Raw genomic sequence first — 24,311 nt, 5'->3', positions numbered from 1 at the left:
CTTATGTACCCCAAAGTGTTTAAAACTCAGTGACACAATAAATGTAATTTTATAAAAATAACTATGTTTCACTTTGCAAAAGGAAATAGTAACAAGTATCATCCTATTATCCAAACAAAAATACTTTGCCCAGGTATCTTCCCTTCTGCTCAAAGAATTTAAGGAGAAAACACAAGATAGGAAGTCAAGTACAGCTTAACAGGGCCAGGGGGCGGGGGGTGTGGGGGGGAAGTACACATTCCTTTGATTCATTAACATAATATTATGCCTAAGCTCCCCCTGCCCTTGTTTCACAACAGTAGATGATTTTTTGTACAGCTGCAGCCTACTTTATTTCAGGATGTGGAAGGCAGGCAGTGTTTTGAAATACAAGACACCTGGAAAGAGCAATCAAAGGTTTAAGATGCAAATGACCATAGCAAATCCCTACAGCAAAAGGATGTAAACAGAATTAGGAATAGAGTATATTACCATATTCCCCTCAATAAGCCCAAGAAAACAATCCCAAACAGTAGTCTTATCCCTTATTTACATCCTAATTCTTCCCAAAACATCGGTAATTTGTTCTTGCCATCTTGTATTCCTGAGGTTGCCATTTGGCAAAAATGCAGAACTTTGCTGCACAATACCTTCATTGCTCATACCAGGAAATTCTTCCATTTGTTATTTATATGCAAAGGAAAATACACAAAATACTTTAAGTTTGAATAATAATCTTTATTTCTTTATTAGTTTATTTGTAAAAGGTACATTGTAATCCTGAGCTACTGCTTTTATACATTTAGCATCATACAAAGACAGATCATTTACAGTTTGATCATTTACATTTATTGTGCTCCAAAATCCTTATCTGAATATCATTTTGTCTTAGCAGGAACATACATAATTTAAATTACATGTATCCCTGAAACATCCACATTAATTTACCCATCTGACCCCATAATCTAAATCACTACAGTCATCTAAATCACTCAGGACATTCCTTCCAAATTTAGCAAGAACTTGTTTAAACTACAAGATGGGCAGTGCAAGAACTGGTCCCTCAATCCCTGTGAATACATCATTAGAAAAGATTCTGTTTCCGTATTCTCTTCACAAGTCAATGCTAAATTGCCTAGATGTACTTCAATGGAATAGTCCACGTTACAATTTGCTCATTTTCTTATTACAGCAGTTAATGTGAATTTACAGTGTCTCCCTTTGCAGTGACCAGTGCCTCAGTCTCCCAAACAGGGAAATTCCGACATGATCAGAGGAAAGTAAGAGGCAACCCATCACCATCTCATTGTCACCTATGTGACACTGAAGTATTACAAAAGTCATACGAAATGCTTCCCTTAGACCCTGTTAAGGAACTTGTACAGACAACCAGAGTTAAGTTCCATTATCCGAGCTTGGCTTTTAGGATTTGCCAGTTAATTAAAAAAAAAAAAATCAAACCCAAACACCTACATCCAAGGATCCTTGAGAAGAAAGCATTGATCCTAACTGCAATCCAATCCTGGATAAATGAAAATTTAATTGGACTACCAAAATAGCATCTTTCTACCTGAAAAATCTCAGAGCATACAGTGTTTACAAATGTCTCTCTAGCAACAGTGTCAGTCTTTTAAAGTACACTCACAACTTTCATTTCATGAATAAGGTCACTATGATCTTAGGCAAAAGATATAGTAAGCAGTTCAAGCAAAATGCTTATTGCTTAGGTTTTAAAGCAAGCCACTTTGATATAATTTTAGTTAAAATGTTAACTACAAATGTGAAGCTACTGTAGAAACACTTATAAACACTCTTGCTTTTGAATTCTTGCTGATCATCTAGAAAAATGGCAGACGGATTTTAACATAACAAAGGAAATGTAAAACTTAATACTGTCTGTTGAAATAAAATTCAACACCTATAAAGACAGAGTTATGAACATGTAAACACAGCTTTAGTATTCAGAGCTAGGGAGTCTAGCAGCAAAACAAACTATTTGCATATTATGTAGTGCAATGAACATTTGTTCTTAGAGACCCCCAGTCTTAAAACTACTTAGAACAGAATGGAATCCTTACAGGGAAGGCTTAAAAGTGTCCATGATGTAATATCCAGAATTACTAGATGTTCATCTGCTATAACCTAAATTTCTCTACGCAAAACTATGTTCTGGATAACTGACTTTAATGGCTCCCCAGTAGCAGGCTCGGATGAGGCAGATTAAACCTAAGAGATAAGCAATAGCCCAAGAAACATATGTTGCATGATACCGCCTGGCAAAATCTTGTGTACCGACCTAGAAAGAGAAAACAACAGTGTCAAACAGCAGCACTATCTGCTCTTCAGAAAAGAGCACATTATACTGAGAAGCACTGCAGCACCTTTTTAACGATGGTGAGGATAAACAGGTATTTTATTGGCTTAATTTTACACAATCATTGGATAATTGAACTTGGAAGGGACATCAGGAGGTCTCTAGTGCCACCTTCTAGATCAGAGCAGGGCCAAGTCTAAGATCACGCAACACGCTCCTCAGGATTTTAACCCAGCTGGGTCAAAACAAAAAAACCAAAACAACAAACCCAAGGATGTAGGCTATTCAACCCTTTGGGCAAAACCCATGGAGAAATATGTTCACATTTTTCAACTCAGTAACACTGTTAAGAAAAGATCTCTCACTGGTTTTATTTCTGGCCATCACTGTTTTTATTAGGGAAACTGGAAAATCCTTCATAAGTCATTGAAGGTCACACAGAAAATTATTCGGGTTGTAACACAAGTTAAAGGTATAATGAGAATCACAGACATGAACTGAACTGAAGGTATTTCCTCATCTGTATTTTCCTGGGACTTCTGTGTAGAAAGCTGGCTCAAGTAACAAGTATCAAATACTTCAGAGCCACACAAGCCAGATAGTTTTCTGGCTAATAGAGTAACAACAATGTAAGCCCTTCCATTTGTAAATAGCTTATTACCTGGTTTTACTCCTTAGAGTAAGTACAAATTATAAAGGCATATATATGTTTAACTTTTGGAATCCCATTCCCCTCCACTGGAACTATATTCCCAGCAATATGTATTTCTGGAAACCTGGAAGTTTTGAGAGTCCTAGGAAGAGCAAGATGTTCCAGTATTTCTACAGTGAAGTAAAACCATTTTTCATTAAAAAAAGGGAGATGAAAAGTTAAATTTAACATCGGAAAGAAGAACTCTCAAAGTGCCAGAGTATTTTTTCTTTAGGAACACTTCATTTTGCTGGCCAACTCAGATGATTAAGTCCATGGTTTTAATAGAGATGACAAAAAACACTCAAACTTAGGAGGTTTTACTCAAATGCTGGGAAAAGAAGAGCTTGCCAACCAAGCTGCTCCCTTGTACCCACACACCCCTGGCACATAGTTGTTAAGTGTATCTTAGTACACTACTCACAGTTAATCCAACTCCAATGAAGATGCATATCATTCCAATTGTAATATATGCACAGCAGCGCCTCCGTGGCAGTGCACTTCCAACAGAAGAACTGTTAGAAAATAAACAGCATTTCAAAAGCAAAACCAAACCACAGACAGAACCCCCTTACATAAATAGTAACTGTTCAGTCTAAATGGGGGAAGGGGAACAGAATGACAATACACATACACCATCCTAAGTTTATAAAGTTGTAGGCAAAGTTTACAGTTTTACCAAGCAGTAAAGGACATAGTCCACATGCTTATTTTAAAGGTGACTATTGGTGAAGATTATCTAGTATCTAAGAATCGATCTGCTTGCAACAAAGAGAGGTGCCATACCTACAGTCTGAGTGCACCTACCTCCTATACTACACTGCACCCAGGTAAGTATGGTGGAGCCTTTTGAATTGCAAAACCCAAGTTCGCTTTGCAGCTTCTATGTAGATTGCAAGACACCCTTTAGACTTTTAATACATGGCTTTAATATAGCCACTGCATCCAAGTAACTCACAGCACCTGTAAATGTCATGTAACAACCTGCACTTTATTTGATGGAGTATTTCACTCAATACTGTTGACTGGCTAAAATTCTACCCTATTTCTTGAAGATAAAAAAATCCCAAACATTTAGTCACAAACAGAAAATTTTTCACATTCAACATTTCCAAAGACTGAAATCCTCTAGACATGTTTTAGGAACTTCAAAACTATGACAAGTCTTTTTACTTTTCAATTTTCTTTTAGGATTCTACCAGAAGCTACCTGAGCAGCACAAATCCCTGTTGGGAACCAAGGTATATAAATCCCCTGGAAGTTCTGTCACTCATCATGTAGACTATGAACTCCAAAACAGACAGCTTTGTCTCTATCTGCTGTATTAAGCTAACAACTACAGTGTTTCAGTCAAACAGAATACAAACTGCAAGAAAGACATTCCATTCTTTATTACAGGTTAGAAAAATTATTCTAGAAGCTCAGCACTGTTCAGCAAATACTCATCTGCAATCACATACAGCTCTGCTAATGAAGAGAATAGGGACATAATTTAATTCCACTGAAATACAGTTAATGTGTAGGTCCACTGAAAGGCCTAGAGAGGCAGAGGTGCTTTCATAAGACATGTACCATCTATCTTGGAGGTAGTTTTGGAAGCATCCTGAAGCATGCTGTCATTAGTTAAGTACTTCTCATCCCATTCCAAGAGATCAACATGCTTTTGGAAATACTGGGATGCTTGTACTTTCTATTTAAACATGCAAGCGAAAATAATTTTCATCTCATGATAGTTCAACATATTCAAGATGAATGTATAACAAAGAAAACACTGCTGAGCTATTGAAGTAGTACATCTGTCATATGACTGACCAAATTTCTGGCTCCAGTTAATTAGCAATAGTAAGGCCTCATATGCTTAGCATGTGACTAGAATTTTTGAAGCATTCATCTTAGAAAGGCTTCAAATAGATTGGTTTAAGCAGCTTTACTCCAATATTTCTTTACAAGGAATTTCTAAAACACTCCAAGGAAAAAAAAATAAGGCACAAACCCACAGTCCTCAAGCTTTACATACTGAGCTTGCAAGGCAAGGGCTGAATATAGGGACCACTCACAAGCCATCTACTACATGTTTTCAGAAAAGGAAAAATTCCAAAACTGTTCTGCTCATTAACTTCTCACTGAAGACTCAGCACGCAGATTTGGGATGGGACTGGGCGTGTGATTAACATGGGAGAATTCCCAATTGGGGAAATAATGGTATCTTACCACCCTCTCACACACAGATCCTTCCCTCCACCTCACCTACCAAAAGCCACCCTAAATACTTCTACAGGCATTCTAGAAGAGGGATATGTTGTCTGATTCCAAGTTACACAAGAAAAAAACACGCAAAGAAAAAAGTTTTATAAAAGGGGACAGGGAAGAGACTTCTCCAAAAGCTGAGCTGGTGAGCACTGAGCTTGCCAAACTGACCTCAGGTTCCCTCTTTTACAGATTGCCTGGCTGTGTACTCAGACAGCTAATTCTATTATAGAGCTGGATACCTTAAGATAAGCTGGTAGAAATGTCAGGTTCAATACACCTAAATTAAACATGATGCTCACTGTACTGTGTATTTCACACAGATACAAAGTTCATTTTGGGAAGGAGACATTCACTTTCAGAGCTGTCTGTCTTACGACCCTGTTTTGAACTGTACATGCATTTTTAATAGCCATGTGTATTTTCCACTCATGTTTCTCTATCCCCTCTTATACAGTAAAAAAGACCAAGGAGAAACCATCACCTCAAAAACAGGAAAAAAAAAAGAAATGGAAACCTTAAGATAATCTTAAAACAACTGCTTTTCTGTTCTCACAGAAGGCACAGATGAAATACATATACAGTCTATGTTTCTTTAGTCACATAACAGACCTGTGAATATTTAGTAATCCAAATAAACCATAATTTGTTTTTCATCTCCTGACAGTGATATTAGCCACTGGGACACTCCAAATAGTGAGGTTTCCCTCTACCCACCCCAAATTACATATAAAACACCCAAGCTAACTTGGAATCAAGAACGCTAAAACTCCACCCCAAACCCTACCAACTGCAACAACTTTGACAGGCACGTTCAGAAATACTAAAAATGGGGTCAAAAGCATATGTTCAAATAGCAGAAGCAGGTGTTTTTGCATTGCGGGACTACTGAGGGTGAACTCCCTAAAAAGCTACTCTTTCCAAGCTGCTGCTAAGGAAGCAAAGGCACCAGCCAGACTTTTGGGCAATGGAAGCAGATATAAAAGACAGCAACGCCAATTTAGCATCAGGTAGTTATTAGAAGAGGGGCAAACCACCACAAGGGACAGAGGCTATTAAAGGAGTAGCACAGGAAACAATGCAGGGTCACTTGTGCTTCAAGTAACAGAAATTATTGCCAGGATTTCAAACACGCCCTTGGAAGAGTTTTAAAAGGAAGATCAAAATGACAGTATTTTGAAGGTGAACAGCACTGCTGAAACTAGCTTCCATAGTAATGATGGGGTTTCAACATCCTTTCCTTTCCTAAAGGTCTTGCAGACTTTGTGGTGCAAAAGTGTTACAAACTCATTAGAGTTCATCACGTTGCCAGACCTTAAAGAGAAAAATAAGTAGGTTCTAAAGGAAAATAATGAAAAAAAAAAATAGGGAGATTTGATATTCTGAAACAAGACATTGTAATATTCAAATCTCTTGCTAGGAACTGAATTTGTGATCCTGAAGTATCCAGATGATTTAATATACATATTGGGAAAGAGAGCAGCAGACAAAAACCAGTTCCTGCTGCTTCTCCATCGTTACATGAAAGAAATACCAAAAGCCTTCCTTAAACCTTTCGCTCTGTTGGGAAACAGGCTGATAAACATCTGGTATTTTGTATTTTGATACACAAAAGATGACAAAAAGAGTAAAAAGAAACAGTTTCTCTCCCACTCCCAGGTATTATCCTCTGATGCCTTTTCCCTTAGTCTACACTATCCTTTTTTCAGTGGCAATCATCATCTGAGTCAACAGAAGAAAAGAATAGTTTTGCATCTGACTAGTCAGCTACTAATGAAAGAAGTTTTGCATTAATAAGCTGAAATAAAGAACCCCACATTCCCTTCTGACTATTTGGCAACAGGTATGACGACCTCTGTCAAAGGGCTGATAGAAAGCAGCAGGTCACTGCAGTTATTTATCCCATCATCACAACCCAAAGCTCTGCCTCACCTATACTGTGCCCTAAATCCACGCATTAGAAATGTTTATGCTGCTGGAAATGCAGAACTCTGGACCATCACATCCCAATTGTGGTAAGTTATCAAGCAACTCAAAGCTAAGTTACAGTATTCCATAGTTTGCATCTTCAACCCAAGGACAGAAATGTCTATTTCTTAAAGTTTGTTTTGTATTCTGCAATTCATTGCCAGGCAAGCTATAATTTTCACAAATTGCACTGCAGAGATGCTCTGGTTTTATAACATACAGATAGCCACTTTGTACCTTTCAGACAAAAATACTAAGGAATCCTTAAACTCCAGCTGGATTTTAAAATACAAGCAACAAATCAACAGAAGACAGATCAAAAGATCACATAGTATGACTTTGAGACTGTTCCTTGGAGAAGTTTTTTTTTTTTTGCTGTTGTTTAGGTTGGGTTTCTCTTTGTTTGGGTTTTGTTGATTTATTTTTTTAGTTTTAAAAACGTTAAACCGCAAATGATTTTGTACCTAGCCAGAGTCAAGAAAAACACTGAGGTCAACTATCAAGTGTGACATGGTAAAATATAAAACAAAGCTGCAATTAGCTTAAAAACTAACAAAACAAATGACAAAACACCAGCCCATCCCCCCAGGATGGAAAGGACTAAATGCCATTACAGCCAGTAAGAACACCACTGCAAAGCAGCATCTCATCAGGACCATGAGCTTTTTGACCTAAGCAAACTACAACATACCAACTACTCCACACCCAATGGGTTACACTCCTCAAGTTAAACATACTTGCAGGCTGAATCTCTATCAAATACTCCAGTAACAGATTTCAACCACTGTTAGAAGACCATGCTATGCCAATACCTACAGTACAGCCTCCTGCTTCCCAAGGGACCTGCACCCTGTGGTTAAGATCCCATACAAATTTAGAGATGCTAGTAGTGTAGCTTTTAACAATTCAAACTAAGTGACCTTAGATAAGGAAGCCCCAACACTCAAAGAAACAAACTGAACAAAAACCAAACCATAAACCACTCTTATAGCTCTTGTATTTAATTTTTCTCCTCCTTACTGAAGAAATAGCAGGTGAGTAGACAACTTATTCCACAGTAATTCATAAACATTAAACAAGCTAATGCATTCAGATATTTAATACAAGTTAGTTGTCAACTTTATGAAATCGGTAAAACCCCTTTCAAATTAAGAAAAAATTATTTCATTTCCTCCTTTTACAATAAGGCAATTCAAGTTCCACATTTAAACACGACATCTGATTAATTGTATGAAGTGGTAAAATTTCAAGGATGCAGGTTGTTAATTTTAAGAACCCATTCCTGTCTTTTGTTAGCAGCTTATTTATGCCTCTAGCAATTCAACCAGAGCATTTTAATAAATGCAGGTTGGATTTGTCAGTGTTACTGACTTGTGCATAAAGACTGAAGAATTCATGTGCACATAACATGCTCTTTAGTCCTGAAATTAGGTAAGCACAGCAAAATAATCAGCATGGCAGATATTTTACTCCAAAGACTTTATGGAAGAAACTCCGGCAACTCATTTAGCAGTTAATTTATGTAACCTTGCTTTGAGAGAACTTACATTTTTTTGCAGTGTGGGCATTTTGCTAGTGTGTTAAACCTCAGCTCCATCCACTGTAAAGAGAAAAAAAATAAAAAGGTTGAAAAGCTGGCCTGGGAAAGTGTTTGTTGTACTTCATACTAAACATCACTATGAAAACATTCCGCTTCTCAGGCTTTATTTAATTTGTTTCTTGCTTTCTGCCATAAATGCAGTGCCCTTTTGTCAGTGGCAACATAGGACTGGGATTGACTGGGATTTCCATCCAAACATTTCCCATGACTTGCCTTAGTATTACAAGATTCACTTGACGCAATGTGGTTTCATACACTGACACAGTATGAGCAACATGATGATATTAATACTTTTTTTTCTCTTATTTCCAGGACTGTGCATATACCCCAAATCCAAATAAACGTGTTTTCTTTGGCACACTTACAGATAGACGCCTTTCCCCATCTTTCCCCAACCCTTTCATCATTTTGAAAACAGTGCACAGAAAGATTAAAGAATATTTGAGAAAGTACATGTCTTTACAGGTTCTATACCAGTAAAGACCACCATTGGCTACTGCTGACATTTTAAAAAAGGTGATATAGGTACATGATACAGTCACAACTTCCCATGCACAGTAAAAACCTGGAAACAGCTTTAGTGAAAGTAATGCTTAGAACTATCTCAACCCCAAGATACACTCATTTAAAAACAACAGTTTTCTGTTAAATTTAATTGTAGTAATAGAAGTATTAGACAAGCATTTTAAACATGTTTGAACAAGGGGGGAGGATTATTGTTCTCTGCTCTGCAAGCAGCTCTCTGTTGTACTTGCAGCTCTCTTCTGCTGCCTTTCTCAAGTGGACAGTTAGTACAGTTTCCTGGTGAAATATAATTCTCCCCTCCCTACTTAATTTATGCAAAAGTAACACTTCAAATTACCAGCAAGTGAAGAAGCCACAGCACAGACCACCAATGTATTCATTCAGATCCTTATCTGTGTGAGAAATCAGGAGCTGATCTGCTGAAGTGAATAGCCTTGTTATAACTGCTGTGAACACAGATCAGAGCTCATCCTTGCACAGAAAACAGGACCTACCTACAGCACAGCACCATTTAAACACTGAGAAGAGAGTTATGATTTGATGGGCAAAAAAAGAGTACGTGGCTTGTAATACCTTGTTAGTATTAAGCAGGTTTTGATGCAAGAGAGGTTCTGATCTGTAGCATTTAGGGTGCACTTTCCTGCCTCCTGAAGAGTCTCCCTTTGTTTTATTTATTTCTAATGGAGATAATCCTCCACTAAAAAGATACCAGGTTGTTTTTTATGTCCCCTGGTCCTCAAGTATCCAATTACAATACCAGTTACATAATTGTTCTTTATTTGTTTACAAAGACTTGGGCAAACTGACTAAGCATAGTTCTATTTTACCCCTTAATGAAGCAAAAGCTTCTGTAAACTTCCCACCTGAGCAATGCATTTTAGGAGCATTAATTCTATTTCCATACTCCTACCATATGAGCAAGTTAGCTGGTTTCCTGCATCCCTGTCAAAAGCTACTCAATTTCCCTTCGCTCTACACAGCAAAAGTGGGATAAGGTGCAATTCTCAGTACCAAGGATGGAGATAGGCCTCTTCAGAGCTGTTCTTTATGCTTTTTAAACTGCAATTCCAGAAATAGAATGGAGTGTAAACCCAGGACTTGCATTTTACATATTTGCAATTTAACTTCACTGCTGTATACTAGTTTTATCCCAGTGTAAGCAACTCCATTTCCAAGGTTACTCATTAATAATCTTTCTAGAGTTTTATTTATCCTAAGATTCCTGATTACTAGACAGAATTACTAACAGATACAAACCGAAATGCATTTGGACTCCAAATACTGATAGGGAAAAATAAAGAAGCATCAATCTGCTTTCATTGAGTTACCTGGAGGTAAAAGAAGGACTGTTATGAAGCCTTCTGAACAAATTGGAAATATTTGTAGAAAAAGAGCAAAAATATGACAAGACATTCAAGCTACAAGAATTCAGATCACATTAGCACAGTGGGAAAATGTTATTTTCATATATGTGGTCTTTTGTGGAGTTTTGGTGGGTTTAACAAGTAGTTTAAATCATGCTTAAACCTGCTATTTTTTACATGTATTCCATAGTGCTTTAGAGTATCTAATCTTGTTAAGAAAATTTGAGGTTACAGTTTCATGAAACTCAACTCCCTGCTGAGAATAAACACTATTTTTCCAATTGAAACAATACAATAAACAATAGACCAAACCTCTGGTTACATGTAGTAAAACACAGATGAAGATTTCAGAGAGCTCTTCAATGTTTCAGCTGTGGACAAAACTAGACATGTATCAAGGAAATTACTAGAAAAATGTAATTTTTTTCCATCTGAGCCTAAAATACTTCTCTGTACCTTCAGTACAAGACAGAGGAAAAAAAAAAGCGGGTGGGGAGGACAAAGGGTTTTTCATTTGATTATTTTGGAAGGAATAATTTTCATTATTTGATGAGATTTAGAAAAAAAATACAATTGTCAGAGCACAACAGACAAAGTGCAGTGCTTAGCCTACAGCATCTGGCTTCCATAGCTTGTTCCTGGTCTCCTGTCCTCAAGGGTCTTCCCAAAAGCAGGATGGTAGTGGACAGATGGTGGAGGGGAGGACAACACAGGGACATTTCCAAAGTCAGCTGAGCCTCTGACAGCCACAACTCTTCAGAGCCAGAGACCCCTGGGAGAGGGGTTGCAATGAATGCCTTACTGCTGACAGAAACAGTATCTCAGCCACAGACCAAGACCAGAAGCTCTCAAAAAACCTTAAACCTTATCAGATTGCAATTTAGCAAGACAGTTAAACCCTCCTCCTGCCCTCCTTTTCTATTCCACCACTTTTTCCACTTGCCTGAACTCCAACTGCCAGAAAGAGAAACACAAGGGACTTCATCCTATCAGGTTACTGAAGAAAAAAATAATCTGATGAACAAAATGAGAGTAACTAGTGATAGTTCAGTATTGCCTCAGTCCTAAGTCATTTTCCCAGTTAAGACAGAGATTGTTTTAAGGCACTCCATAGCATGAAGCATGCTTTTAACAATTTGTCAAAAACAACCTCCACACACAGAGGCAGGGAAAGCCCAGCCCATACTTACACACAAATAAACAAAAGAATCTTGGAAAGGTGATGAACAAGTTGATACTCTTAAAAGAACACTGAACAAGCAACTAACAACTTGACTTTTACACTCCAGCAATTCTAGCTTTGCTTGTCTATTTTATTTTTTTAACTGCCAAGTAAAGTAAAACAGATACCTTATTGAGTTGCTGAGAACATTCAGCATTACGTATTTGCCTTACAATATGGATATAGCAAAGGGCAGAAGAAATACCCCTGCAGAAGCTGAATTTCCAGGCTGGCTAAAGCACTTCTGTTTTCTGCTTCTCTGCTCACTCTCAAACCCAAACAATTTCCTGATTTTTCTTAACCAAAAATTTTCACAACTTAGTAACAGAAAACAGTAGAAGAGTGGTGGGAACGCTGTGTAAAGTGAGAAAAAAGGGTCTTTTGGTAACTACCATAAAATAATTCAAGCTTCAAATTTCTAATGAATTTAATGGTTACTTTTCAATGTTCTGTGAAGTAGTAAATTGGTCTTACTGGCAGAAGCAACCATCAGATCTGAAGCCACATGCACAAATTTCAAGTAAGAAAACCTAGCCTTTTAAGGCATAATCTAGTAGTTAGGCACAAAATCAGCCTTTGTGAGTTTGGTGCTTTTTCCCCTTATGTTCACCTGAAGAAGTTCATAGTGTAAGCTACAGAATCAATTTGGGCTGCACTTACAGAAAGCAAATGGAAGATAAAGACAAATAAAACCCCCATACTTATGAAAGCCCCCAAATTTCAGCCACTAATTTAGTAATGAAAATTTTACTTCATAGCGCTGACTCTCCCTAATAATTGAAAAAAAAAAATAAACCCTTAAGATCACACAGGAGATGGTCTTGTGCACTGAGACCATATTAAAACTTAATACCATAACTGTTCTACAGCACTACTTTAACCTATGCAGTTTTAAAGCTGTGCTAAAAAGCCTAACTGCGTAACAAAATTTGATTATGAGTCTGTATCAAAATATAGTTTCATGCAGACACTCAGCACTTTACTACTTACTTTTTTACTTACATACTACTATATTAAAAAAAATAGAAAAAAAAGGAACCTTTAATAAAGGAATCCTGGTTTAAAATATGTACTTAAGACAACTTTTTATTCTGTAGATCCAGTGGTTTTCTGTTAGTATCATTATTCTATATTGCATACAATGTTCTTATTAGTTAGGGCCCTATATAGACTCGCATTTAGAAGGGTTAAATGCAGACAAAATATTTCTCAAGCATCTAATGGTTTTGCAGGTAGCACATTACTTGTAAGTTCATAATCAATTCCCTAGTTTCCCTTAAAAAAAAAAAAAGGCAAAAATCATCATCTCTTGGTGTCTGCATTCATCATCTACTACAGTAGTTAAGCCATTACAGTGCACCTCACTGATCCATAAGCCTGAAGGCACGTCTATTCCATTATAGAGCGCATCACAAGAGAACCCTTTCTCTCAGTGCTGATACAAGCCAACATAGGGTGCCATCCCCTAAGCTTTTCTCCTTTCACAAAATGCACTTGAGTGTTCTCTGGCCTGAAACAATCCTTTGTTTTAAGAATGTAACACCACTCTGGTGACTGTTCAGGTCCTTCAGTTGTACCACTTAACTCAGCTATTTCCCGTAACTCCCAAAACTGACAAATATTTAAGCACTGCTAGGTGCTGAAACTAAAGCTAACCTGTGCATTGCAGTCAATATTCAAGCATGGCAGCCACTTATCCATGTAAAAGGCTACAAACAGTTCAACAGCAAATGAGTATTCTTGCACCCATCCACTTGAAAAACAGGATCAACTGTCAGCATCACAGAGAAACTAAAATCTCCAGTTCTGTAAGATAAACTAATGGCAAATGCTATAACAAACAGCTTTCAAGGGCCCATACAGCAACAGCACAACAGTTCTCTTAGCCACTGCAGAACATAACCATCATTGCAAGCAGAACAGAATCCGGAATTGTAACATTTTTTGCCAGCACCATCCACTCTCACATCACTAACCAGTAAGACTGACTTTGCACTTTACCCACATGTGCACAAGAAAGACTTAAAAGTTTTACACGCATGTAAAGATAACCACATACAGAACAAAAATCCATAGCAACATGAGCACAGAAGAAGCTTTAGTTCCTCAATGATGCCATACTGTGAGGCAATACGCTCTTTAATGTGCTTACAACAAATAGCTTGCGGGATAGCACTGTGAGGTTAAAGGCAAACATGGTGCTTTACTTACAAGGAACGTATTTCCACAGTGCCCACACACCACTCTAGTTCCATCTGGTTGAACTGGCAAGGCAGGCTGAGCTGGCTGCTCTTCTGGGATCAGCATTACTGGACCAAGAGTAATGATGCGTCTACTGCGTTAAGAACATTAGATGTACACGTAATTAAGGTAGCAAAAGAGAAGGACAATGCACTTAAGCGATTAGCTCAGTCACTACCAAATATTTTAGGCTTTTAAACTATCATCTGCTTTTGGAAACAGACAATGCATCCAGTTTTGGTCTCTCTCCAAAGTGTTTTCCTTTTCAGTTTTCAAAACATTCTCTTTCACTGCAAGATCAGCCACGCAAGCCAGAACCCTGTAGGGATCAAAGACTTGCTGTCATATGGCAGAAACACTCCTCAGGAAAACGCAATCTTAATACCCTGGCTGAGGCAAGCCCATGATCTGGAATGTACATACCCACGTGAAACATGCAGAAAGGGTAAGGACTCTTCTATAACCTCATTCTCCTTCCCATGTCAGATACTCCTCCTTCCCACACTATTATAACCACGTCAATATAAGCAGCATATCCATATTTGTACAGTAAAAATTCCATTCAACTTGAATGAATTAAAAAAGAAAACCACCCCAGGCTGACTAAATGCAATCAGTTTACTTTAAAACACAGTTTGTAAGTATTTGCTTTTATGGTCAAGTTTCCAGTTTAATTATACAACTTGTTTGTCCAAAATGACAGTACCCAAATTAACCAACTCAAAGCAGAACAAGCATCAGACTTCCTAGCATGAAAAAAAAGTGAAGGGAAAGATTAAAACATTATTTACACTGCACTGCATCTTTCTCCATATACAACCAAAATCGTATTCTGGAAGGCCTCCCTTCAATCTGGAGCCTTCCATTTAGGCTATATCCCCAACTCTCTTTAAAAGTACCCCAAGTTTGCTCATCTGCTAGTAGGTAAATACATTTACCATCATAGAAAAACTGCTGAGATACATGCTTTTGGGATTATTTTAACACTAAGAAGTTTCTGATTCTGCTTCGTTATCAACCACATGATATATTACAACTGAAGCATCCCACGAACATTTTTTCACACTTAGAAAATGTTTGTATTTTTTATTTTTTCCTCAACTCCGCATTAGTTATACATAAATAATTAAATCCATCCCAAATATTAAACTATGTTTCAAAATCAGAATAGCCAACAGATTGGCAACCAGGGCTCTTGATGCAGTAGAACATGTACCTGCAGACCTAGCCTTCATCTCAATTTCTCCTGATAGAGCTGCATCACTTACAATAAAAAACCTCCTACCTCAGTGGTATCTTTAACACTCAAAGTCCAAGGGTAAGAATGTTCACTATGGCAATCAAGCTTGTTTCTTTTATAAAGAATGTGTAAATTAAAGTCAAGAAATGAGAGGAGACTGAAAACTCAGCATAATAAAGAAGGAAGAACTAGGCTGAAGCCAACCTATTGCTCTCTCCCATTTCATTCTGAAGTCTCCAGTCCAAGCTAGGCAGAGGGAGCAACCTGTGTGCTTACAATAATTGAGTTTGCAAGAAATTATGAAAGCCATGTCCCAGAAACAAGTATTTTCTTCCTTGTTCCTTATAAGATTCTTTCTTATGAAGTAGCTAAATTGGGAAACACACTTCTATCACTAAATAAGAAAAAAATGACAATTCTTCCTCTTTAAAGCTAATCTTAAAAAAAATTATTTCAAAACTGACACTAGGACAACCTGTGTCTGCAGTAAGTCAATAATGCTCTGTAAGTGTCCAGCGTACAGGGGTACAGGTCTGAACCTCTCACTTTTAAATATTCAACACAGAACAGCTTTACAGAAAACTTTCTCAAAGCACAGTTTTTTATTCTTACCAGTTTGGTCTTGGACAGCCTATTTTCCGAGACGTATCCTTACAGATAAGGAGACAGTTACATTGACATCTAACATACTTCTTCCCTGAAGGAGGGTTTTTGATTGGCTAAACAAACAAAGAAAAAAACCATAAAAGAACACATATCAGAAGTCATAGCAATTCACATTTTTTCCTCTTAACAGTATGACAAAGCAGAACAACTTCAGTTACAAGTTCTGGCTAACAGAGAAATACAGTTCCTCTTACAGAGGAAATCTGAGTCAAGACAAAATTAGAAGCTTTCTCTCTTTCCAGAGAAAGAAGTGCAAGTTTCCTCACTAGAAAAAACCAAGAGATTCTGCAAACGAATGGAAAAAACATTTGTGTTTTTAGCAATGACAAATTAAAGTCATTGCTATAACTTCAGGTTAATCATTTTTTAAAATGTGAGTTTAAGTAGCGGTATATTAAAAACAAACAAACAGTCAAAACATCAAACCAGCCTCCTTGCCTGGTACAATGGCTTTATTCAACAGTGAAAGCATCAGTCTGGTTCTCAGTCTCCAAGAGACTATGTGGACATCACTGAACTGTAATTTTAATTTAAACTGTACTGAAATTATCTTTCTCCAACATGGGAGTCAAGTTTCCAGGTCCCTTTCATACAGCAAACCAAAAGCTGCAAGACCTTTGCCTTGAAACATTATACATTGGCAGGCAAAGTGCATATTAACACCAGGTTCTCTACTTTCCCTTAGATAAAAAGCGAAAAAAAGGAAGAAACAAAAGAAGAAAGAATAAAGTTCTACAGTTTTAAGGCTTCCCATTTTCAGGACATATTTTGAAGCTCTTTTCATAATAGAAATCCAATCCAGCATTTTTCATGCAAATGCCCCCCACAGCTGTGGAATACTGCAATATTGGGTTCCAAAACTAAAACTGGCAGGAAGTTAAAAAAAATAGAAGCAGAAGGACAAATACTGATGACTTGAAATACAAAAAGGGGAAGAAGACAGAAGAGCAAAAAGGTCTGTGATCACTAGGGAAGAACCTAGAATTTATGCACATCAAGACTGTTGCATTGTGGTTCATTGCAAGCTAATAACTGACTGAATAGTATTGCAGGAGGAAAGCATACAGTTAGAGAGAGGTATGGGTTAGTTACTTTGTTTCTTCCACTGTTAAAATAATTCAGATCTTTTCATCCCACCAAAACAAGCTTCACCCTTCTTTACAGGAGAGCAATTGCTTAAACAACATGTTTGCTTTTTGTCCTCCTCAGAAAGAAACATCCTGCACAGCCAGCTCAGAAGCATGAACATTTATCCTAACTGCTTTTGACTGTCCTCTGGCCAGCAGTTCTGGAATCTGCACACTAGCTACACCACAATCAGCTGTGCTGACAGGTCCTCTGCAGGGATAGCAGGAACTCACTCTTTGTAGGTGAGGACATGAATTCTACCACCAACTTACTTCAATTTCCCCCCACTTTCCTTTACAAAAAGAAAATGCTAAAAATCCATTTTACCGTAGCTTCATTGCAAACTGTGCACTTAACAACGTGTTGGTGTAGCTTGCCATCCAAATTGATTAGCGACTGGCACACACGGCAATTTATTACAGGAACACCGCTGGCATCTGGACTTGCAATGGCAGTATATGGAGGAGGAAGCTCTGCTGCAAGAGATCAGGAAATCTCAGTTGGAAAACCAAGGATCCTAAAACAACATCAGCAAACATACTATCCAACAGTCTCAGCTTCAAAATAAGAAAAAATATATCAAAAATAAAAATTTAATTTAATGATTTGTATAAACACAAAACAAACTTAAGTTTGCTTTTCTCTCCCCCACAACTTCTGTGTACCCCAACATCAACTGTAGTTGTACATAAAGCATACTAGCAACACGCTCTAAGTCACCCCAGAAAAACAGATCAGTCAAAAGGCTCATCTATGCAACTTTGTTTTCAAACCAGCTTTTTACAGTCTTTAAAAGGGGGTGAAAAACCCTGAACAAACCTCAAATCCACCGCAGATTAGTAGCAACCAAAGACTGGCTTCAGATGGAAAAAAATACAGAAGATAAAACAAGACACAGGTAGACAGAAGAGCCATAACCATCACCTGGAGAGACTGAAACACAGATAAGTGTTCATCACATAGTAACAAATACTACAGGTAAAAATACAGAAACACAGAATGGTTGAGGCTGGAGGGGACCACCAGAGGTCATTTGGTCCAACCTCCCTACTCAAGCAGGATCACCAACAGCACATTGCTCAGGATTGTGTCCAGGTGGCTCTTGAGTATCCCCCATGGAAGGAGACTCCACCACCTCTCTGGGCCACCTGTTCAATGCTCAGTCGCCCTCACAGTGAAGAAGCATTTCTTCAAGTTCAGGTGGAACTTCATATGGTTTAAGTTTATGTCCCTTGCCTCTTGTCCAATTGCCTGGCACCACCAGTAAGTCTGCTCCTGTCATCTTGACACACTCCCTTCTGATACTCAAACACACTGATCAAATCCTGCAGAGCCTCCTCTTCTTCAGGCTGAACAGGAGCAGCTACCTCAGCCTTTCCTCGCAGGAGAGAGGCTGCAAACCCTCAGTCATTCTAGTAGCCCTTTAGCTGGACTTCCTCTGAGAGCTTCTGTCTTGCACTGGGGAGCCCAGAAACAGACACAGTGCTTAAGGCGAAGAATACAGAAAAGTCCTGTTAAGGAAACAGGTCTTGGATTTGAAATGGCATGAAGTGCTTCTTTTTTGAGTGCAACAACACCAGGTTTATGCCATCTTGGTGGGGGAAAAAAATAAATAAAAAATAACTAAGCCTTCAGAGCTTCTGCTTTGAAGGGTTCAGGTTATTTTTGTTGTCCAAGAGCCAAAACACAGATGCACAAGGAGGTCCTTAATCTCTTAGGACAGGCTAACATAAGAGAGACCACAGCATCTCCAGGCCTGTGGAAGGGCAGATTTCAGCTTTGCCAGTCCTGAGCTCACCACAAACAGGAGGCAGTCCTCAAGATCCCTCTCAGTTCAAGAATCCGTGGAATGAAAACAATTCAACACAACAATCTCTCACAAGCTAATCACCACAATTGTTTCACATGTAACAGCACTGCCTTTTATTTCATCAAGAAGTTCAGGGCTGTTCAGGTAAGCAAATAAGGAACGGATTTAGTAGTTCATAGTTAACTTTTTTTTTTTACACTAACAGTTTGAAATACTCTGCAGCCTTGTACTTCAATAAATTATTTCATAATTATACCTAAGCAGCCAGTAAAATCCTGAGGAAAGCAGTGAGAGAGCAACCTACTTTCAGTTTACAAACACACTGAACAGAGCAGTATCTGCTGTAGGGTAGCAAGGGAAGAAATCACAGGCTGCTGTCAAAGGTGACAAGCCCAAAGGTGTCACCAAGTATGAAATTTAAGCCTATAAAAAAGCACTCATCACTCCTTCACTCTGTTTTGAAGAGAGCATCATAAGCTGGAGGGATACAAGAGAAAAATAATCACAAACCTCTGAAGCAGCACTGCTGTTCAGTCCTGCTATTTGCTACTGGGCCTACAAACAATCCAGACATATGATTTTAAGTCACAGAGGCAGTGGAAGGAAGGTGGGCACCTTCATGGTCTGAGAATCACATGCAACATACTTGAATTCTTTCAGATGAGAAACAAAATTAATTTATATGCAGCAATGCAGCTCTTAAGTCATTGTGCAAACTGATGCTCTGTTACTTGAGCAAGCAAACTTCACACCTTCAGCTTTGGTACAGCAGTTGAAGAAACCAACATCTTTAATAAATATCTGGTGACTTAAAAGTACTGTCCTGATTTTTTCTGTTTCTCAGGAATTACATTCTAAGAAAATAATTTTGACTGAATGCTATATTAAGAGTAACAAATATTTCACAGTACTGTGATACCCTAATTTCAGTACAATACACATGCAAGACAAAACCTGAACCCACACACACTTTGGCAGCTGGAAAGAATATCCATCATACTAGACCACTGCAGAAACCAGGTTTGAGATTTGAATGATTAGAACAACAGTGTTTTTAGCTGTGAATGGCAAAGTCAAGGCTGCTGCAAGGGGGTTTTGGCCGTAAGCAAGCTGCTTAACTCCCCTGCAGCAAGCAGCTGACACACTTTCTGGCTAGAAAATAGCCATAAATAAAAAAGTCATGTCCAGTACACCAAACATCAAACTCTCTGTCAAGACACCCCTACAGTTCAGTCCCAGCTTTGAAGCTGCTTTTCTGCAAAACAATAATGTTAAAGAACTTTGTTGCTTTGTCTTCTCCATTTAAAGCACAACTTCTCGACTCTAGCAACTGGGCACAGCACAGCTGTACAAAGACAAGGCAAACAGTACCTTTTCAGGTATACTAGGAGGTAAAATGACACACACATCCTCCAGACTTTCAGCTTTCCACAATGCAATAGTTGAAGAATTGGAGACCATAGCTTTCTAGACATTTATAATATCCCATAACCTGCTTGTAAGTATCAACTCTTAGGATTTTAAAAGTTGGTTAAATGAAGTACATGAACACCTGCAGACACTGCCAGCCAGTTCTCAAGCCTCATCCTGGAGCTGCTTGGCTTTCAGGTAAGCAGCCTTGCTGTTCCTGTCCTGCTAGCTCAGCAAATTTCACATAGCAAGCAAATAATGGCTGCTTTTCAGAGTGGTGCTGCAGGAAATAACATTTGCTATGGAGCAGAAAGCCTGAGGTATCTTGGCACTGCAACCTTCATGCTTAAAGAAAAAGTGCACTTGGAAGAGCTCCAAAAAAAAAACCCAACAACCAAACCTGCAAAAGCCACCAAAATTAAATTTAAGGAAGGTATATGGGTGAGAAAGGGGGCAGAAGTGAAAAGGAAAAATAAAGGCATCATCTCAAGAGTTTGATCATTACCACTTAATAAAGAGGTTTCGAAGAACATTCATATAATTTTATAAGATATTTTGTTTGGTTTTAACAGCTTGAATTTCAGGCTAAAACCAGTTCAGAAAGGTTCATTATGTTGGATGTGACTATATGGTTGGCAAGTCTAGTGTACACACCGAAGGTTTGGGGATACATTTGATGAAATATTGAATACTTTGCTGCTGACATGCCAGCTTACAGATTTACTATCAGTTTTTCTTTAAAAAAAATTAAAAATCCAACAGTAATTAGATCAGCAAGATTAGCAGAGTGCCCTAGCATGCAGCATATCTGACTAGCCTACAATTCCCTTTTTACCCCCATAGGACAGAGATACAGTGGAAAATACCACATATTCGACCTTAGAAATTCCTTGTGGCACTTAAGCACTTTCCTACCTTGCTATCTGAAGGGCGGAAACCACAAAGAACCACTCGTGGCTTACCTGGGTCAAACAGACATCAGTTTGTTTTGGAGGTTGTTTTGCTATTTGTTTAGAAATATGAAATAAAATTACTTTATCTGACCTGGGAGGGCATGGGTGAGAGAACAAGTGTTGATCTGTGTCAGAGAGAGGTCATTAAGGACTGAGAAAGCCTGGAAAAAAAAAAGCCTAAAGTGGGTGAAAGCACTGAGTAACTACCTTAGTACAGGGAGCAGAGCTGATGATCCCACCCACAGTGTATGTGAAATGTTTCTTAAATAGTGTGCCCTGGGTCCAAATCGAACAGATTTTTCTTGCTTGCACCCATCACTATAAACAAACCCTGAGCCATTACCACGATTCAATCACCTACCAGCTTACTCTGAACAGTCAGCTAGGTCTCAGCTGCAGCGCAACAAGGGAAGAGGCAAGCCATGGCCTCTCTAATTTAAAACTCAGGGTGACATATTGAGCCCAGTAGATAATTACAGGGATAAATCTATTAATGTATTTCAGGTGGTAGTCTGGATGGTGATCAGCTGCTTCTTCCTTTATCTGCAGCTCCACATTAGGCCAGATGTTAAGCAAGGAAGCACTGCAGAAAGGGGTTTGGAAGCAAAACCCATCTCCCCACAAGAATGCTTCTTCCCTCTATGGGAAGCGGGACTTGTGCTAAGGAGAGAGATAAACACTGCCTGTTAGCTTAAAAGATGGTTTAGCTTGCATAGATCCTTTCACTAAGAATTACTGAGAGCAAGGAAACTAGAGCCACTGTACAGATGTCACAGCTCTGCAAAATTTCATTCTGTAGGTATCTTCTTGTAAGCTTTGTAGAGCAGGTTTAAAGTGCTACCCAGTACGCTTATTGTGGACTAACCCAACAAGAGGTCCTCAACTTGTGGAGAGATGTCTGACGTTTAAGAAAGCTCTATGGTTCCTCCTCACTTTTGGGAACAAGCCACTTATCTCAGTTGCCACACCCCACCAGTGGGGCCACAGGTGAGCTACAGGCATGCTCTTGAAGGCACAGCACAACCCAGCTACCAACTGAAATGAGCATTTGGGGTCCTGCTTATTTCCAAGTCATGAGTTTTACCCTGGGTTCAAACAAGAGTCCCTGATCTAATGCATCTTCATTATTTTCTAAGTCTGTAAAGACCTTTTTAAAAACAAGTTGAAATGTGCACAAAAGTAACAGAGGATAAGGACTACTATGAATGAAAACACTGAATAACAGAAATTAAACTAAGGTGGATTTCTTTTAACTACAAAACTTAAGGGGTGATGCCAGTCCTACACAATTTGATTGAAAAAAAACGACAACAACAAAAATAATTCAAACCAACCTCTGCTGTTTTTCAGGCAGATATTCATTTCTGCAATTCAAACTAACTAAACAGCCAACATTAGCAACAGCACTAAGTGAGACACATTTTCATGTCAAGGCAAAGAGGACTAGCTTTCCACGAATTTAAATATTATTCAAAACAGACAGATGCTCACTTAAAGCATTCTAGTTGCATACATGTGTCATGAACCTACACAATTACATAAAAATCCTCAAAGGGCCAACACACTGAAGCCAGTGAGATCAGGGCTGTAATCTTACATTTTAAAGGCTACTGCTAGCAGAGCTACACTAATCTTATTTAGTCTTGATTCCTTCAGCTTTCTCCCCACCTCACTTTCTGCTCAGAACGTTTAATGGGGGCAGGGAGGGAATCTACTAATGTATTTTGTAAACCACCCAATTCTAAATACTTTTTTTCCACCTGATTACTAAAACTCCAGTATTGATTAACAGGATGATTTCTTAAGTCTGTGCAAGAAATGTAATGCTATGTTATTAAGGACGATTCCAGATTTGTAACCACAGTATCTGACCTCCCTCAAAAAGAAAGCCAGTACCAGCCACGGCCTTGAAATATGTTTGCAAGGACATCCTAATGGTTCTTCACCTACGGCCCTGCATAGATCCCCTCCGCTATCTGGCTGCCAGACCAGGAGCTGGGTAGCTGGCACCTCTGGATTAGCACACTTCCGTGGTCGCTAGAGACAGGGATCTGCGTACTTTAGTCTGCTTCGACGCTCCTGCGTTAGAGCTCTGCTGCTGCCGCCCTGCAGCTCACTGCACCGAGTTTAGTTGTTCATAGCTCAGAATTCGTCCTGCTCCTAATTAATGGGGAGCCGAAGCTCAACAATTACCTTGCAAGCTCCGACATGAGCCTAAGTTATAATAAAGAGACTGGTTCGGGCTTGTTCTGCCACTGCGAACAATTATTGTATTTTTTTCCCCTCTAAGGAGTTCCCTCCGGAGCGCAGAGCTCGGCCTACCCAGCCCTGACCGGCGTTACCTGTTGTTGCCCAGCTCGTCCCTTGCCGTCAGGGCAGGACGAGGGCTCCCCCGCCCCAGTCCCGCCGCGGCGGTAACTTCACCCATCGACAAGGACGGAGGAGCCGCCGCAGCCGGGCGGAGCCGCCGCGTCCCCCGCGGCCGCAGTGCCCCGGCCCCCCCGCCCTGGGCCCCTCCGGGCCTACCCGCCCCGCTGCCCCTAGCCCGGAACAGCCCCGCGGGTGGCGGCTCAGTGGCGCCAGGCCAGCGGGGAGGGCAGCGGCCGCCTTACCTCTGGGGCTGCTGTCCGGCAAATAGGGCGGCGCGGTCGGGGTGACATTGCCAGAGCCGGGCGCGGAGAGCAAGGGGGAACGCTCGTCCATCCCCTTGGCAGCCATAGCTGTGGCGTGAAGGGCCCTTGCCACTGCCGGGCTCACGGCGTGGGGCGGGGAGGCAACCGAGCCAACAGTGCCAGAGAGAGGGGAAGGAGCGCAGAGGAAGGGGCTGGGAATGAATGGGAACGGGGCGGAGAGAATGGGCGGGGGGTGCGCTAGTTGGGCCTGCCTCCTTCCGTGCCCCCGTCACGGCCTAATGAGCAGGGCAGGCCGCGGAGGGCCGGGCTTCCTCCGGTGA

At 39.5% G+C, this 24,311-nt stretch overlaps 1 protein-coding gene across 2 annotated transcripts; it reads right to left on the bottom strand.

The window, feature by feature from the left end:
* Positions 1 to 701: 701 nt before the first annotated feature.
* PIP4P2 (phosphatidylinositol-4,5-bisphosphate 4-phosphatase 2) lies at positions 702 to 24,211 on the bottom strand. 2 transcript variants are annotated; one of them, XM_034063154.1, is made up of 7 exons: positions 23,971 to 24,211; positions 17,513 to 17,658; positions 16,004 to 16,110; positions 14,122 to 14,245; positions 8,747 to 8,799; positions 3,409 to 3,499; positions 702 to 2,275 (listed from the first exon to the last, which is right to left on the bottom strand). In XM_034063154.1, the coding sequence occupies exons 1-7, from the start codon at positions 24,074 to 24,076 to the stop codon at positions 2,132 to 2,134; spliced, it is 771 nt and encodes a 256-aa protein (XP_033919045.1). In that variant the 5' UTR covers positions 24,077 to 24,211; the 3' UTR covers positions 702 to 2,131. The 2 variants fall into 2 exon arrangements, with proteins under 2 accessions (XP_033919045.1, XP_033919043.1); XM_034063152.1 differs by having other exon boundaries at positions 17,513 to 17,661; positions 23,971 to 24,209.
* Positions 24,212 to 24,311: the final 100 nt, after the last annotated feature.

The sequence above is a fragment of the Melopsittacus undulatus genome, chromosome 1 (genome assembly GCF_012275295.1).
Source record: "Melopsittacus undulatus isolate bMelUnd1 chromosome 1, bMelUnd1.mat.Z, whole genome shotgun sequence".
NCBI lineage: Eukaryota > Metazoa > Chordata > Aves > Psittaciformes > Psittaculidae > Melopsittacus > Melopsittacus undulatus.
This window is presented reverse-complemented; position numbering and strand designations above follow the sequence as displayed.

Excerpts from the sequence above, each read along its gene's own strand:
- PIP4P2 (XM_034063152.1), bottom strand. The coding sequence starts at position 24,076 with ATGGCTGCCAAGGGGATGGACGAGCGTTCCCCCTTGCTCTCCGCGCCC. Across the intron at positions 14,246-16,003 it reads GGCTGTCCAAGACCAAACTG|TAGACGCATCATTACTCTTG; the intron begins GTAAGAATAAAA and ends TTCTTAACGCAG. Across the intron at positions 3,500-8,746 it reads TGCCCACACTGCAAAAAAAT|TTCTTCTGTTGGAAGTGCAC; the intron begins GTAAGTTCTCTC and ends ATTTTCTAACAG.